At 40.9% G+C, this 18,492-nt stretch overlaps 1 protein-coding gene across 1 annotated transcript in view; it reads right to left on the minus strand.

Moving 5' to 3' along the window:
- LOC144797889 (extracellular calcium-sensing receptor-like) overlaps positions 1 to 11,445 on the minus strand; it is a 135,954-nt gene extending 124,509 nt beyond the window's left edge. Inside the window, 1 exon segment of the mRNA XM_078668692.1 lies at positions 11,165 to 11,445. Coding sequence (XP_078524818.1) covers positions 11,165 to 11,445 — 281 coding nt within the window.
- Between the last annotated feature and the right edge of the window lie 7,047 nt (positions 11,446 to 18,492).

Raw genomic sequence — 18,492 nt, forward strand, 5'->3', positions numbered from 1 at the left:
CCGGAGCGGCCGCCATCTTGTCTCTCGGTACGATCGAGAGACAAGATGTGGTGAAAAACGAAGGGGGAAATGAAGGAAAGGGGGCAAGGTAGACCACTCCTGACCCCCTAGGATTGATGAGGGGGATATTAAAGTGCCCTGCGGGGCAAAAAATAAAAAATAATTTTTTTTTGCAATTTTACGCCGTAAAGGCACGTCCCGGTACGCGAACCGGGCAGCTCACCGGGCAGCTCACCGGGCAGCTAACCGGGCAGCTAACCGGCAGCGTAGCTGTCAACATTGTAAACAGTCCGGAGCGGCCGCCATCTTGTCTCTCGGTAGGTTCGAGAGACAAGATGTGGTGAAAAAAGAAGGGGGAAATGAAGGAAAGGGGGCAAGGTGAACCCCTCCTGACCCCCTAGGATTGATGAGGGGGATATTAAAGTCCCCCGCGATTTTTCGCGGTAGAGGCGCTTCCCGGTACGTGAACCGGGCAGCTAACCGGCAGCGTAACGGGAGTCCGCCATCTTGTGTTTTTGGAGCGTCCGGTTCGCGTACCGGGTAGCGTCCCGGTAAGCGTAACAAGGGGAAAACCAAGAGAAACAGTAAAAAAAAAATTAAGGGAATAGATTTCCAGCAAACTTGGCAAAATTGTAGGGACTGTTTGTTTGATGTGCCTTTCCAAGGCCTCAAGATATGTGCACATGTGGATTTTGTCTAATTAAGGTTAAAAAAAATATATATATCTGTAAGCGTGCTCCGGCACGCTTACGTTACGGGTATTGTTTGTGCTGCAGAGCCGATACGTCATGGTTATGCGACGCGTCATGAGGCGTCTCACGTGGCTACGTGATACGTCACGTAATAAAGAATATATTTTACAGCTATAGATATTAGCTTTTAAAAAACCAATGAAATTCACTGAAAAAACCATAGGTTATAGAACATATATAGTTAGGAATTTGCATTTACAAAACCTTGAAAATTCACTGAAAAAACCATAGGTTAGAGACCATATATAGTTAGCTGGACATTTTATTGACATAAAACCAATGAAATTCCATATATAGTTAGTTGCACTAACTATATATCGCGCACCCGCAATCAACTGCTGATGATGTCACATATTACATCATTCATGACATGGTCAGTGACATCACTGATGACATCACTGATGACATCTCAAATGACATCACTGATGACATCACTGATGACATCTCAAATGACATCACTGATGACATCATGACACACCAATACCAGTTACTACATACGCACTCACTGATTCCTACGTCTACACACACATTCACTCATTCACCCATACAATCACTCATACATACAGTCACTCATTATTACAACACTATCATATGCACTCATACACCTATGCAGACACTCACACACTGCCACTCATCCATGGAGTTACTCACACACCTAGTCAGTCCTGTAAAGAATCAATCACACTTCCATTTCCTCATCTATACAGTTAAACACAGAACACCATACTTCAGTGACATCACTGATGACATCACTGATGACATCTCAAATGACATCACTGATGACATCTCAAATGACATCACTGATGACATCATGACACACCAATACCAGTTACTACATACGCACTCACTGATTCCTACGTCTACACACACATTCACTCATTCACCCATACAATCACTCATACATACAGTCACTCATTATTACAACACTATCATATGCACTCATACACCTAGTCAGTCCTGTGAAGAATCAATCACACTTCGATTTCCTCATCTATACAGTTAAACACAGAACACCATACTTTTCACACACATACTAACACATACTTACTCTCTTATACAATCACTGATACAAGTACACATTGATATGCACAGAGTCACACACCTCCCAGCCAGCCACACACACACTCAGTCTTCCATACATCCACTCATTCTTCAATATGTAAAACATATTTAAACTTTACAAAAACACACAGACACTAGATGATGTCATCAGTGATGTCATTTGAGATGTCATCAGTGATGTCATCAGTGATGTCATTTGAGATGTCATCAGTGATGTCATCAGTGATGTCACTGACCATGTCATGAATGATGTAATATGTGACATCATCAGCAGTGGATTGCGGGTGCGCGATATATAGTTAGTGCAACTAACTATATATGGAATTTCATTGGTTTTATGTCAATAAAATGTCCAGCTAACTATATATGGTCTCTAACCTATGGTTTTTTCAGTGAATATATATATATATATATATACATATATATATATATATATATATATATATATATATATATATATATATATATATATATATATATATATATATATATATAAGGAATGTAAACATTTTTTGTAAGAGGCTGGAGGTTTGGAAAAAGGTTTGCCTTAGAGTCACTGGGGAGGGGCTTTTTTCTCTTTTTCTTTATTTTTCTTGTATATTGTTTTTGAAAGGAATTACCTGTGCACTTCTTACTTCGCAGCTGGGCAGTAGAGGGGGGGTGGAGGAGGGTGGAGGAGCTACGGGGCGCAAAACTGGCAATACATCTGTCCAGTGTAGGTTGGGTAGGGTTTTCCAGGGGGGAGGGTGTTGCACAGGGTGGCAGGGGTAAAAATAAAATAATCCTCAAATGTCTGAGCCCAAAAGGTATTTCAATGTAAGCAGCTTAGCCTATCGACCGATATCTTTGGTTTGGTAGTGAGACAAAATATCGAAATTAAAATATCGATATACAATAATATCGATGTTTTAATTTCGATAGTATAGAATATCGATGTCCAAAATATCGACAGACAGAATATCGTTTTTTTAAGGTATGTATGTTACTAATATCGAATTTTACTAATATCGAAATTTTGTTTAGTGTTATGTAATTTAATGTGTTGTTTATATGTTTGTTAAACATGTTTTGTAATGTATGTTTGAAAATTTGTAAATTTGTTTACATTTTGCATTTTAGTATCTTAGCGGGTTGTGGGTTTATAGGGGAATAGGGTGGGAAGTAATTTAATAATAATTAATTAATTAATATATGTTTGTAAATATTTTTTATTAATACTTAATTGGTAATTAATTAATATTAATTAGTTAATTAATTAATATAATTTTGTACATATTTTAATTAATAATTAATTGGTAATTAATTAATATTAATTAGTTAATTACATTAATTAGAGTAATTTTTTTATATATATAATTTTTTGTTATTGTTAATTAATTAATTGGGAAACAATAATATTAATTAGTAAATTAAATTATTTACAGCTAATGTGGTAATATATTTACTTTATTGTTATTGTTAATTAATAATTAATTGATAATTAAATAATATTAATTATGTAATTAAATTATTTAGAGTTAATGTGCTAATATATTTAATGTGTTGTTATTGTTAATTAATAATTAATTGGTAATTAAATAATATTCATTATGTAATTAAATTATTTAGAGTTAATGTGCTAATATATTTAATTTTTTGTTATTGTTAAATAATAATTAATTGGTAATTAAGAATTATTAAGTGAATAAATGATATGATTTATTTCTGTGTAGTGGGTTGTGTGTTTATAGGGGGATAGGGTGTGATATAATTAAATGTAATTAATTAAAGAGATTGTAATTTTCTTTGGTATTTATTGTTAATTAATTAGTAATTAATATGTGTTATTTAGTTCATTTATAATTACATCAATTTAGTAATATTAATTGTTATTAATTGAAATTTATATTATTTGTCTTTTTTATATGTGTAGTGTGTTGTGTGTTAAAGTGGGAGTAGTGTGGGAATTAATTTTTACCCCCATGCTATCCAACGCTTTCCCTACTGTTGCACCCTCTGGAGTGTGAATAGTAATTTTTACCCCTACGCTATCCACCGGGGAAACAACCTTTACAACGCAACTTTTACAACGCACTACCATTACAATGAAATTTTTACAATGCAAAAACCATTACAACGCATGTGTTTACAACGCATGTTTTTACAACGCAGGTACCATTTTTAGAACGCATACCATTACAACGTAAGTATAGGTAAGTATATAATAATATTTTAAATTTTATATGTTTTAGTTTTTTTAAGGGGTATTTTTAGGGTTCAGGGTCAGTTTTCAGTTTTTGGGTAAAAGTGTATTTTTAGTGTTCAGGGTCAGTTTTCAGTTTTTGGGTAAAGGGGTATTTTTAGGGTTCAGGGTCAGTTTTCAGTTTTTGGGTAAAGGAGTATTTTTTGGGTTCAGGGTCAGTTTTCAGTTCTTGGGTAAAAGGGTATTTTTAGTGTTCAGGGTCAGTTTTCAGTTTTTGGGTAAAGGGGTATTTTTAGGGTTCAGGGTCAGTTTTCAGTTTTTGGGTAAAGGAGTATTTTTAGGGTTCAGGGTCAGTTCTCAGTTCTTGGGTAAAGGGGTATTTTTTGGGTTCAGGGTCAGTTTTCAGTTTTTGGGTAAAGGGGTATTTTTAGGGTTCAGGGTCAGTTTTCAGTTTTTGGGTAAAGGGGTATTTTTTGGGTTCAGGGTCAGTTTTCAGTTTTTGGGTAAAGGGGTATTTTTAGGGTTCATGGTCAGTTTTCAGTTTTTGGGTAAAGGGGTATTTTTAGGGTTCAGGGTCAGTTTTCAGTTTTTGGGTAAAGGGGTATTTTTTGGGTTCAGGGTCAGTTTTTAGTTCTTGGGTAAAGGGGTATTTTTTGGGTTCAGGGTCAGTTTTCAGTTTTTGGGTAAAGGGGTATTTTTAGGGTTCAGGGTCAGTTTTGGGTTTTTGGGTAAAAGGGTATTTTTAGGGTTCAGGGTCAGTTTTGGGTTTTTGGGTAAAGGGGTATTTTTAGGGTTCAGGGTCAGTTTTGGATTTTTGGGTAAAAGGGTATTTTTAGGGTTCAGGGTCAGTTTTGGGTTTTTGGGTAAAGGGGTATTTTTAGGGTTCAGGGTCAGTTTTGGGTTTTTGGGGTACAGGCGTACAGGGTAAAAATAAAATAAATTTATTTTTAAATTAAATCAATTAAATGAAATTTAAAAAAATTAAAATATATTAAATTATTACGTTTTTAATTTATTTTAAATGTATATGTATTAGTTTTAATTTTTTAATTATGTTTTAATGTTTTTATTTAATATTTGTAAAATTATATGTATTTTAAAATTATTTTTACATTATTATTTATACATTTAAAAAACGATATTTTTAATTTCGATATTTTTGTACTACGATATGAATTTTTCGATATTTTTGTACTTACCTTTATGAAGATATGACTCCGATATTTTTGATTTCGATATTTTTGTGTCGATATTTTTGTATGTCGATATTCTGTCTGTCGATATTATGTCAGACATTCCTTTGGTTTCATGCCCCAAAAAAGATAGAGAAAGATATGACAACAGGTTCTTCAGAAATGTGGGAGAGGTAGGGGAAGGTGGTCATTGTTCGAGGAAATGACTCAACTAAATTGTTTATCCTGGAATGTCAATGGCCTGCACACCAGGGGTAGGAGAGCAAAGATTTTTCAATACTTGAGAGACACAGGTCATAGTCATACAGGAGTCACACCTCCTCAAGGCTGAGACAACAGAGATTTAAAAAAAGGAAAAATGGGTAGACAATTTTTTTTGGACAGACCAATCAGCAAACATTTTTTATTTAAAAAAAACAAGCCAAAGCACAAATTGTGGAGTATAGGGAGGAAAGGAGCGGTAGGTGGCTCATTGTAAGGGTTATGCTAGATGGCCTTCCATTCACCTTGGTTGGGTATTACGATCCAAACCAGGATGACCCCTCCTATCTGAACATCATACGAGACCACCTAGTGGCTTTTCATGACCCAGTTATCTGGGTGGGTGATTTTAATATTGTATTAGATCCACAATTAGACAAGTCTGCTAAGTCTAGAGCCTGTGTCCTCTCCAAATCTAGACATGATCTTTTAACAATAATGTCACAACTAGGTCTTGCAGACATATGGAGGGAAAGAGCAGGGGGTAAGTTGGGGGTTTCATTTCGAAACTTCAAATACAAACATGTGTCTAGGATAGACTATGCTTTTTTTAGTTATAGTCTGAAAGATCTACTGATAGATATTTCCTACCTTCCCTCACATCTCTCTGATCATTCGGCCATCTCATTTATATTGAAAGCAGGACACAAACAGATTCACACTTCTTGGTCATTTGACCGTACCATTCTTTTAGAAAAAAAGGAGGTCAATTTTCTTCGATCAGAGACCCGGTATTTCTTGGAGGCAAACATAGACACTACGGAAATCCACATCATGTGGGATGCTTTAAAAGCCTTCTGGAGGGGGTGTATTGTGAGCAGAGCCTCTTATAGTAGAAAGAAATATAGGGAAAGTATTGAGAACTTGGAAGGGGAAATGAAAATTATCGAAAACAACTTGGGTGCCCAAATTAGATCAGGTGCAGACTACGAAAGACATGGTGTGTTAAAATCACAACTAGAAAATCTACTACATGCTAGGGTCTCCAGAAGGTGGGAGGCAAGTAGAATTTCTCATTTTGAGTTCGGAGAGGCGGCTGGAAAAATCCTTGCTTGGAAAGCTAAGCCGACCAAGCTCAAATTTACATCAGGGAGTTAAGGGTGGAGGGGGAATTTGCTCCCCGGCTCACAAAAGATGAAATAGGTGGCGCTTTCCGTGACTTTTTTTAGGGTATCTACAAGGAAGATCCCCGGGAGGATAAGGCAGGGAGGGAGGCCTGGTTGGACCAAAGTTCCTTCCCAAAGCTCTCACCAGGGCAAAGTAGGACGTTGGAGAAAGAGATCTCTTTTGAAGAGATCAGCAAGGTTTTAGGGCAAGTGAAGCGGGGGAAGGCGGCAGGCCCTGACGGGTTACCAGGGGAATTTTACAGGGCTCTCAATGAGGAGATTGCCCCAGTCATGGCTACCGGTTTCAACAACATCCTCTTAGAGGGAAGGGACCCTCCAAAGTCTTGGAATGATGCCACGGTGGTCCTAATACCTAAACCAGGGAAAGACCTGAAAGAATGTGGGTCATATGGCCCGATCTCGCTCCTCAACAGCAACTATAAAATCTTTGCTGCTATTATGGCGGCTAGGTTGGGGAGGGTGATAAGCTCAATTATTCACGAAGACCAAAAGGGCTTTATTAAGGGTAGACATCTAGCTGACCTCACGCAAGATCTGTTTGGGGTAATTGACATCGCTACCACCTTCTCTCTTCCTCTGGCTGCCTTTACGCCGGACGCGACTAAGGCCTTTGATAGGGTCAATTGGGCCTACTTGGCCGCAGTCATGAGGAAATTCAATTTGCCTGAAAAATTCTGCCGTATGATTTCACTCATATATAAGGCTCCGACGGCAAGGCTTTTTGTAAACAACTCTCTAACAGAGCATTTTGAAATTTCAAGAGGTACAAGGCAGGGCTGCCCGCTTTCCCCCCTCCTCTTCAACCTTTATATTGAGCCTTTTGCCCAGATTCTTAGAGAGGAGGCTACTATACCATCATTTAGCTTTGGAGGGTGGGATAAGCGGGTAGCCCTATATGCCGACGATATCCTCATTATGGCATCTAATCTATATCTGGCTCTCTCCTCAGTGATCAGGAGGGCTGAGGAGTTTGGTAAATTCTCCGGATATAACATAAACTCCGAAAAAATGGAAATTATGGCCTGGAATACCCCTAGCACTCAGGTGAAGGTTGTGTACTCCAAGCGTTATCTTGGTATTAGGATAACCCATGATATAAGTAAAATCGCCATCTACAATCTAGAGCGAGTACATAAGGAATGCCAGAAACAACTAAAGGCATGGAACCATCTCCCGTTATCCATCTTTGGGAGGACAAACCTTCTAAAAATGTCTATCCTGCCTAAATATACTTTTTTGTTTAATTATATCCCTTTGGCCTTTGATGTCAAACAAATAACTAAATGTCAACAAGAAATTAATTATTTTATCTGGAGAAATGACGCTACGAGACTGGCTTGGAAAAAGTTGAGGAGAAGGAGAGAAAAAGGAGGGCTAACGCAACCAGACCTCCAATATTATGCTTGGGCGTTCCAACTATCCTACTCCAAAATGCTCCTAAAAACAACAGTGGATAACCCTAGGGGGAGGATGTTTCGAGCTATGTTGGAGGGTATGGGGACCAGAAATAAAAAAAAAAAGAAATTAAAAACTCTTCAATCACTGGCCATAAGTTGATCCACAATTAGAAAACGAATAGGGTTGAGCTATTTTTCTAACTTAGCACCCATGTTGCACTCGCCAGGCACTCCGTTGTGTCTTAAAGACAGATTGGCGTGCCCAATAAAGGATGCTGGAATTTTTAATTGGGGAGAGCTGGAAGCAGGTGGCTCAATGATACTTTGGGATGCTCTGCGGGAGAAAGTTGGGCCAGGTCTATCAAGTTTCAAATATATGCAACTGACTAGCTGGGCTCAGGCATTGACAAGGAAGGGGGTCCCCCAGGGAAATTACAGTAATTTGGAAAATCTATTGGTGACTAGGCCGGGGGGGGGTAAGGAGGTCGCATGTTGGTACTGGGCGATCCTGGAGGAGATAGATGATGACCTCAAACTCCCTGTGGATCTATGGGGTGGCAAGGTGGGTGACTAGTGCCAGCAGTTGTGGCTGAACTCTTTCAGTCTTTTATATAAGATTGTGAAACCAGCTTGGCTGAGGCGATATCACCTATACACTTTACATTGAGCATATCTATCTCCCCAAAAGCTAGCCAAATTCCAGCAAGGGAAAAAATGCAATAAATGTGATCTTGCCGAAGCCTCAGATGTGCATATGTTTAAAGAGTGCCCAGCCATTAGTCGTTTTTGGGAAGAAGTGATGGATGCCCTGTCCTCTATTCTTAACACCACACTGAGCATTACTCTCCCGTTGATCATCTTTGGGATAGATGAAAATATTTTAGGGCATGCCAGATCCTTTCTTTTTTATGCAATTCTAATGGCAAGTAGACCGATCTGTAGGTTTTGGGTGGATATAACCCCTCCAACATATGCGGGATGGCTGTCAACCCTATATGAAGTCTCTAAGGCGGACTTGGCCAGACCTTGCAGTAGGAAAAAGGTCGCTTTTTGGGAGTGTTTGTTACAATGGAGGTAGGATTCAGTTTTTTTTTTTTTGTTTTTTTTTTTTTCCCCGGGTCCTATGATTATGCCTTCTTCCCTGCTCCATTGACCTACAGCAAGGGTCTTCTCCGAAATTCTGGTCCAACAGGCTGAAATACGCCTGGATAGAGTTTCTGAAGGTCGCCCTCTTTGTGTGTAGCTCTCCTTCTTCTGCCAATCTGTCTCTTGTGCAAGGGTCTGAGCCTCATTTATAGATCTGGGGGCTGGACAAGGTAGCACAATGCGGTGGTCGGTGTTTTTTTTCACACACAGGCGTATCGGCAAATGAGGACAAAAAGATTTTTTTTTTTTTTTAATTGTCACATTCACCCACACCAGGTCCCCCTTCTTCCTTTGTTCGAGAGGGACCCATTTTATATGGTCATCCAATACAACCCCAAATATGAAAAAAACATCTGTGAGAGGTACCTTCGCCAAACCTACCCTGAATTGGAATGATTTTTTTGGGCTTATCCCCACTTGCATGACATAGGATTTCGAGTCATTTATGAATAAATCCCGATCCGACATATAGGCAGAAAAGGCATCAGAGCAGGGTCTGTTGACCCATGGCAGTCCTCGATATTAGAACTGCGTCATCCGCGTAGAGTAGTGCGGGGAGACCACGTTGGCTCACGTGCGCATAATCTACCCCTGTTGATTAAAGGGCTTTATCTGAGTCATTGATATAAAGGTTGAATGAAAAGGGGGCAAGATACACCCTTGGCATTCACCTCTTTTTATATCAAAATTCCGTGACACACATAGGTCCTGCGAGAATCTAACATTAGCCTTGGTTCCGCGGTGAAGGTTCTCTAAAATATGGATGATGTTACAGTCTACCCCAATATCTTTCATGGACTGCCACAGGTTAGCCCTATTCACGCGGTCAAATGCGGAGGATAAGTCCATAAAAGCTAAATATATAGTGCTGGAACGTGCAACCGTGTATTTGTTAAGAATCATGGTAAGGTTAATGCACTGGGCCACCATGGACCAGCCTGGGCGGAACCCATACTGTACGTTTGATAGTATGTCATGTTCCTCAGCCCAGCCGGTCAACCTATCTAGAAGTACCCAGCCCACCACCTTAACCACCAAGTCCAACAACGAGATCGGTCTATGACAATATGTGCTATCACGGTCACCCTTTTTCAAAACTGACACTGTGGTCGAGGCTCTACGCTTGATGCAGACAGGGAATTATTTACTTCACAAAGTGCAAAGTTCTTCTCGCTGTCTGACGATGCAGGTGTAATTAAAAAAGTTGGCTACCTGAACCAGACATTTTGAATATAGGAGGCTGGAATGAAAGAGGACATGGCCATACTTAGATTACTGCAAAGTACTCACTGGAGTGTAAAGCACTGCTTGAGTATGAGACTTGGCCTTCAGAAGCAGGCGCTACCTAGACCCTTAGCTGTGAACGTTCAGGCATCCTACAGTGAATCTACCGGGCATTTTTTCTGGAGTTTTATATAGCACAAACTTGACCCGAAGATATCAGTATCAGAACGCTTTACATGCGCAGCAGGTGCATTACACAAAGACACATTGTTCCAATCACTTTAGGGGCAGACACTGTACTGCCACACTGGCTGTCCTGTCTCTGAATTGAGTTGCATTTTCAGCTAAAGCAATTCACCTTCATACTGGCCTGCAAAACCTACTATTAATTCATATTTAGGACCCCCACACTATTCAGGTAAGCACCTTGATCCTGACCTGTTTCTGTTTGCGCTATTGAATTAATAAGACCAACACACAGCTCTGGAAAAATGCTCCTCAGTTTTCACTGCAGCTTCAATAATTGTGATATCTGGCTCCCTGCACAAACAACAATCTTCAAGGGAAGGTTGTGGGGTTTAAAGTGAGACAAATGGACAGTGCAAAGGACTTCAATGATTTGAAGGTATTTGCTGTCAGCTGGTGCAGTCCCAGGGAGTTGTGTTCCCTCAGCCTGCACTAATAAGCTACTGAGAGTTTTCCTTATAGTTCTTTCTACACATTGAGTATTCCGGGATTACCTAGATTTCGATCACAAGTCAAAAAACAAGTACATGTAATACTGCAATGGCTGTTTTTATTTAAAAGCAGGCATGCTTACGTTTGGCATGTAGGCACTGCTGGCTCATCTTTGAAGGTGATGGACTGGTACTCCCTGGCATCGTGGTTCGAAAAGAAGCCTCCGATCAGAATATCTCCATCCCTTGTGAAGCCGCTGACTGCAGCTCTTTGAAGATGACACTTGGGTTCCACAGTGTGGGATAACCTGTCTGAGATTATACAGCGGGATACCCAGTATAAGATGAATCTTTGGGGGATATGGATTTGTGCAAAATTCTCCAGTGACCAATTCCTCAGATGCTGGAGAAATGCGGTGCCCATTTCAACACTGCAACCTGAAGCGTGAACTCAGGTCTTCGGTTGGTGGCACCGGATGAACTATTTTGATTTGCTTCTGAAGTAGACCTGCAGTCACTTGGTCAGAATTTCTCTACCTTCATCAAAAAATAGAACAGTTACATTGGAACAAATGGATGCCACAGGTAAGTTCCCCCCCAAATTGGAAGCTTCATACAAATTGTTAAAGTCATCATATTACTATAAGGTCAGCACACAGTTACTTACACAGCAGACTCTAATTATATGGCTGACTTACCTGTTTATACAGCTCCCCAAAACAAGCCTTATTCTCTTCCCCCTTATGATCTGGCAACCTCTAGAAGCATTCAACTACAGTGCATTCCTGATTTCTGTTTGATAGTTGCAGCCTGAGGGCTGTCTCAGTTTTGACTGGCGTAGGCTACATCCTTCTCCGCCCTAGTGTCTGGGGTTCCCTTTTTGATTATATTGCCACAGATGCTACATTGTATGATATGATGTTAATTATTTTTGTCTGTGCTCTTATCGCCCCGCCTCTTCTCATGTGCCCTCCTCCATCCCACACCATCACCATAGGCTGTTTCTGCATCTTCATGAATACCACAACCACAATGTTGTGTTACTGGCCACATATTTTTTTTGTCACCTGTTCCCACAATCTTTCTCCATCTATCCCCACCATGCTGCACCATTTGCATAGGTTATCCCTACTCCTTCTTGCACGCCCATCAGAGCCATGTTGTTTCGGCGATCACAGGTTTTAGCTCTGCTTCTCCCTCACACCCACTGCTTTCCAATTGTTTCCTGACACCCCACTGTCTTGGTATAGGTGTTCACTGGAACATCCTGTACACTTCTAGCATTTTCTATCAGCTGTCACAGGTTATTTGTTCAAGAGGGAAAGTCCCTCAACCCCCACAAAAGCCCTGTGGTTCAGCAACTGTCTCTTCCCATTCTTCACTCCTCTTCACTCTTCAAGTCAAAGCACTTGTTCTCAATTTACATACTTGATACAGGGCCATGGCAAAATTGTGATTAAGCAGATTTTCTCAGCAGAAACTCCATCATTTTTGTATTGATGATGATGAGTCAATTTATAGAGCGTGCTAATACCATAAGGTTTCCTGTAGATACTGCCTGATAAGGCTTGTGTGTGCTGCTCAAATAGCCAGGTTTTCAGTTTCTTGTTTAAGAGACTCAGGGCCTAAATACGATGTCCGGCGGACATACCGTTGCGGTCTTGGGACCGACTGACCTCCGGTTAGTGTGCGGTTGCACACTCTCATTTTTCTATGTAATCTTGTGCTATGCTGTAAACCGGCCGTGCCACAGGCTCCAATAGAAAAATGGGAGAATCTATTCATCCTTGCACCGCGTGGCAGGCACCTCAGGGTACCTGCACACAGTGCAGGGATTAAGAAGGGAGGCACCTATGCAGCCCTCAACCAGAGGCCGAAAGGTGAAGGGGGCCCCTATCCCCCAATGTCGCTTTCTGACAGGCTTTCCATGTCTGAAAGACCTACATGGAAAGCCTGTCAGAAACCGACATCACAGGTTCTAGACTGATTTGCATAAGGCTGGGTCCAAACTGGAATGGCATTGTGAGCAAAAAAACTATGGATTTAAGCCCAGATCCCAGAACTGGGGTGAATGTGTGACGTTGTTCTGCATTCTGTCCATAAATTGTTCTTTTTGCAATCTTAATCTTTATGGCGGAAATGCTGTCCATTGGGATTACGTGCCGGCTCTGACTGGGCGATGGGCTCCTTGAGCCTATCAGAATCCAGCCGGAACGACTGTCTGGTTTCACTTTCGACTGCCTGCATTGTAATGCGTTGGTCGAAACTGTATCAGCGATGGGGCTTGGAAAGCCTCCATCCTACGATGGGAGGTTTTCCAACACTCATCGTAATGAGGGCCTAAGGGTGGACAAAAGAGTACTCTAAGTTAGAAGCAAATTCCAGCTCCTATCTTGTAGGCAATTAATGACACAGTCATTTTGACTTCAGTTTTTATTCAAGGGATAATCCATTTGTACCTGGAAGCCGTAGTAGGTTAGAGAGACGATAGACCAAGAATTTCTTTCTAGGGTAAAATAAGCTAATGTTATTAACTACTTTGTGGGTGAAGGACAGAGCTTTAAAAACAATGGGCCTAATTCACAAACAGCCTTTGCATGTTGCAGTGAAGGCCTGGCAGTTGTGGCGGTTGTCCCGCAGTCGTAGTGGGACCTCCGTAATGGAAAACTGCTGTACGGCAGTCACGTCATGAGTGCGAGACCCCCACTGTAATTGCGAAGGCTCCGCCGTGACTGCCGAGGCCATTTGAGAAATAGGCCCAATGTGTTCCTAAATTTTCAACCAGTGGAGACCTTGCAGTTGAGGCAAGAGGAAATTTAAATGGGTAGATTCAACAAGTTTCAGAATTTTATACAGTTTGAAGGTGATTGAGTATGTTTTGGAGGGTTTCTACATGCAATGAGTTAGTATAATCCATTCTGAAGGTTATCAGGCTTGATTTATCATTTTGACCAATGTTATGGAGAGAAATTGAAAAAACGTTTTGTAGCATTCAAAGGAAATGAAAGCAGACAGCTGCTACGTGATTAATTTGTTTGCAAAAGAGATATTATAATCCATCACTTTACCAAGTTTTTGAGGTGGTTACAGGTGTAGGGAATGGTCTCAGTGTAGAAGGCCACTAAGCCTCCAACCAAACTGAGGTCTCCTGCCCAAAATTGAGAACTTCTGTCTTGTCTCCATTGAACTTTATGAAGTTTGTGTGCATCAACTTGAATACTTCTTCCCTTCAGCCATTGAATCTGGTTTTTGTCTCCAGGGCATTTGTGGTGGAAGTTGTCAGGATTCGGGTGCCATCAGAATCGGAAATGTTCTCCTAACCATTCTTATGGTTCAAAGAGGCAACAGCAGAGAAATAGATATGAAAAAAATATGGGAGGATCCCTGTTGATCACCATAGTTTAAGAAAGCTGTGAAAGACTGGAAAGGAGCAAGATGTAAAGCTAGACTGCTATTGAAGAGGAATGTGTGGAATCACTTCAGAGCATGTTTGCATTTGCATTGACTTTTCCAAGTGGAATAGCCTTTTGAAAATTTGCTTCTCAAGCCTTTCTGGACCGAACAAAACAGATGCCCCATCACCTAATCTCCATATCCACACATGCACGGCACACGATTACAGAAGCAACTTTACCAGTTGTATTATAATCAAATCTCACATTTACAGGAGATATGGCAGTTGATGTAATTGCAATCAACTTATGGCTTAATGAGGCCAATAACTACATTGCGTCAGTGAAAAATTTTACTTCTAAGAGAATAAGACCTTCTGCCCTCTGATCTCTGAGAAGAAAAAGACACTGCAAACAATTTGAGAGAATTTGGCATATACAATATGATCTGACAGCATAAATTGTGTACAAACCAGCACTAAAGCATTTTGTAATTCCGTATGTAAAGCTCGTGCAAATTTCTTCACAAAAGTTTCACATGCCCCAAGGAAAATGTTCGATATAGTTCAATCCTCCCTCGCTCCAGGAGCCTATCAGCAAAGGTTTTGGTCCATAGTTGAATTATGTGATAATTTGTCTGAGTTGTTTCCATTATAAAATTGAGACTTTCTACTCTGAATAGTAAGGTCTGAGATCGATCCTGCAGGGATAGACTTATGGGACCCTGTTTAGTAGAATTCAACAACATCTCTGTGGAAGAAGTAGCGCAAGCAATTTTCTTTTATCGCTCATGTTTCCTGCCCGATCCTTTTCCTCCTCAGATATTGAAAGTTCCTCATAGTTATTAATCCTAGTTTGAAATGATCAAACACAGGGTACACTCAGAAAAAAATTATAAGGTTTCGGCAAGGAGGAAAACAACAGAAATCAATATTAGCACCTACTGCTTAACATATCTGCGTTTGTCGTTAAAACTAATCCAATATGGGGAGACACAAAAAAATATAGTTTAAATTTTTATTTCATTTAAATGATTTATTTCCAAAGTCTGGAAAGGAGAGAAATGTTTGTTGTGATGTTGTGATTGGTATGTTTTTACTTCCAACAATAGTGTGTGACTACAGGGAGACCCTCCCGCTCCTTCCCCAGTTTCAGTGAATATACTAGTGAAACAGGATAAGCACCTATACTTGTGTTCCACTTACTCTTCCTTTAATCCTCGGCTTGATGTGGTGTCAGTTTGGTTATGGGTTGCTTGCAAAAAAAGAGATGCAGGCACTTTTTAGTGGTAAACTTACTAGACTTTATTCTAGCTGCAAATATCGAATCAGAGATAATACAGTCCTGATTTTGTATTTATACACTAAATCACTCTCCTTTGGAGGAACAACAATGGTTGTATTTGTTTTTTTGTAATGACAGCAAAATTCCATTGAGTGAACATATTCTATTGTGGGATCTTAGTCCTGAGGAAGGCCGACCGACCCATAGGGGCAATCAAAATAGGCCAAAACATGTTGACAAATAGCAGATGAATTGGATGAAGGGGCACTGATATCCCCTGATCATCACTGATTATTATTATTTTTTTTATCCTGCCCAGGGCGGCCAATATTGAAGAGGAACCAGGGATGTCTCTGTGGTAGTTTTAATGAGAATTTGTTCTGCAAAGTGAGTCTCTATAAATGGGGTATTGTCTTCTTCCTCACCATTCGCCCCATTCCAGGCATTAGGCAGCTCAAGGATGTTGAGACATACCCAACAATGAAGCATGCCACTAATAATGAGTGAGGGTATTTGAAAAAACCTTGTGTTAAGATGATAAATTAACAGCTCTCACAATACCTTGAAGTAAACAATCCACTCCATAATACCCACTAGAACATTGGAATGTTGGGAGCTTCATTGAAAACAATGGAGTGGCTCCAGGCTTATAATGGCTGGTATAAGCCTGGAGCTCCAACATTCCAATGTTTCTTTGTTCACAGCTCTGGCTGTGAACAAAGGCTACAAGGAGCCGGAGGGGATCCCAATCCCCTCACGCTCCCATAAGGCTTTGTTCTTTTTTGTTAGAACATTCTGCCCTCTAGTGGCAGAATGTTCTAATAGCCTTATAGCCCTTCAGAGCTGGGCTATACCGGCTATTAAAGTCCCTAACTTTTGTTAAAGGCCCTCGCCTTTGGCTCGGGGCCTTTAACGCTGGAGAGGGCCTTTAATAGCCGGTATAGCCCTCTACGGCGGGCTATAAGGCTATAATAGGGTTTTCGACCTGGGTTTAGAACTAAATCTGCACTTGAAGTAGCTGAGTTAATTAAGATGAATCTATACCAGGGTAATTGAGTGGTGGTGGTCGTAAGAGACTTGCAAGCAGCTTTTGACACAATGTTCAATTCTATTCTGCTGGAATGGTTAGGGAGTATAGGAGTCCATGGTTTAGCTTAGCAATGGCTACTATCTTTTTTATCTGGCAAAAGTCAGTCTGTCCATTTTCCACCCATTGTTTCAGCTTCTAAACCATTTAGACATGGTGTACCTCAGAACTCTGCACACAGCCCTATGTTTTTTAACATATATATGGCTCCCCTTGCTAACAAAATTGTGTCCTTGGTCTCAGGTGGTGTCATATGCTGACGACATCCAGCTAATATTTTCCTCCTATTACGTTAATGAAAGGATTTCAAGGGTGCCTCATCACTGTGGCAGACTGGATGGAAGGCATATCAATTTGAAGGGCACAATATGCCCTATAGGATTATAGGGTAGATTTGTCCAGCGAAGAAAGTCCCAATCAAGAGTCTGGGCCAAGCATTGAAAGTTGGGGGTTCATACCAGGTCTGGGAAATGGGACACATGAATCCCCAAGTATTTAAATGAATTCTGCCAGAAAGGGATATTCAGGCACCAATGCCGCCCTCCAGTCTCACCCATTACTTCCACTAAGTTTGGTATTTATGCATTGATCTGGAAGTCCGAAGGCTTCACTATAATGATGTAGGATCTCAAGGTAGCAAGGTCCGGAAGTCCAGCAATCTCTGAGAAACCGAAGAGTGTTATCAGCATATAATACTATGTGGTTCTCAAATCCACAAGCAGAGGGAGCAAAACACATGCCTCTACCCATGCACACACTCCAGTTGCCAAAAGTACCCAGGGGGCTTTGTTTGGAGCCCCTTTCCTGCTTTTCCACCAACCTTTTCATGGTCAGCGGAAATGTAGGTAGTGATCAGCCTGGTGGTGCCTGCATTAGCACAGCTGAAATAGATCACTGATTTCCCCACCACCACTGCGGGATCCAAGATCCTAGTGGTGGCAGCGGTCTTGCGGCAGCCTGACCGTCATGGTCATGATCGAGCAATAGGACCACCGAAGAGGGGGCAGTCAGACCACCACCGCAGGTACATCGGTCTTGGGACCCCCATACTTGTAATCAGGCCCTTGGTTTGTGAAATAAAGCAAAATGTCTGCCAGCTGGCCAAGTCAGCCGGCTGTATCCGGCGAAGTCCCTTCAAAGTCTAATAGATGTTGAGTGAAATCCCTCTGAAACAGTTGGATGTTTTGGGAAAAGTTCAAAGCAGGAGAAGTTTACATTTTCCAGCCACTGAGATTCTACTATTGTCTGTATATATTTTGTGCCTTCAACCGATTTAGATTTTCTCATTGTGACGAAAGGCTGAATTACGAGTCTGGGTGTCTATGGCCACCAGACTCGTGGTGGTGGTCCTGCAGCCTACGTATTACGATGCAGCCATTTGAATCGTCACCGCTGCGCTGGCTGTGCCAGAAAATAGCCGTTTCCTGGCGGTGGCACAGCGAACAGGAGTATGCAATTTGCAAGGTGGGACTGCTGATGTTGTATATGAATTTAGGACCCTAGTGTAATTTTCCTGATTCATGCCCATATATACGTATAAATCACCCTATCCTTATATAGGCATAGAAATCATAACCATATTTAGACTTAGCCTATGCAGTCCAAATACGGCAGGGGTACTTCCACTAGTTCTGAAAATGAACAACGATTTCTTGGAAAAAACCGCCTTCAGCAGTCAGGGACTTCCCCTTGCTTGAATATTGATTTA

The sequence above is a fragment of the Lissotriton helveticus genome, chromosome 12 (assembly GCF_964261635.1).
Source record: "Lissotriton helveticus chromosome 12, aLisHel1.1, whole genome shotgun sequence".
NCBI classification, from domain to species: domain Eukaryota; kingdom Metazoa; phylum Chordata; class Amphibia; order Caudata; family Salamandridae; genus Lissotriton; species Lissotriton helveticus.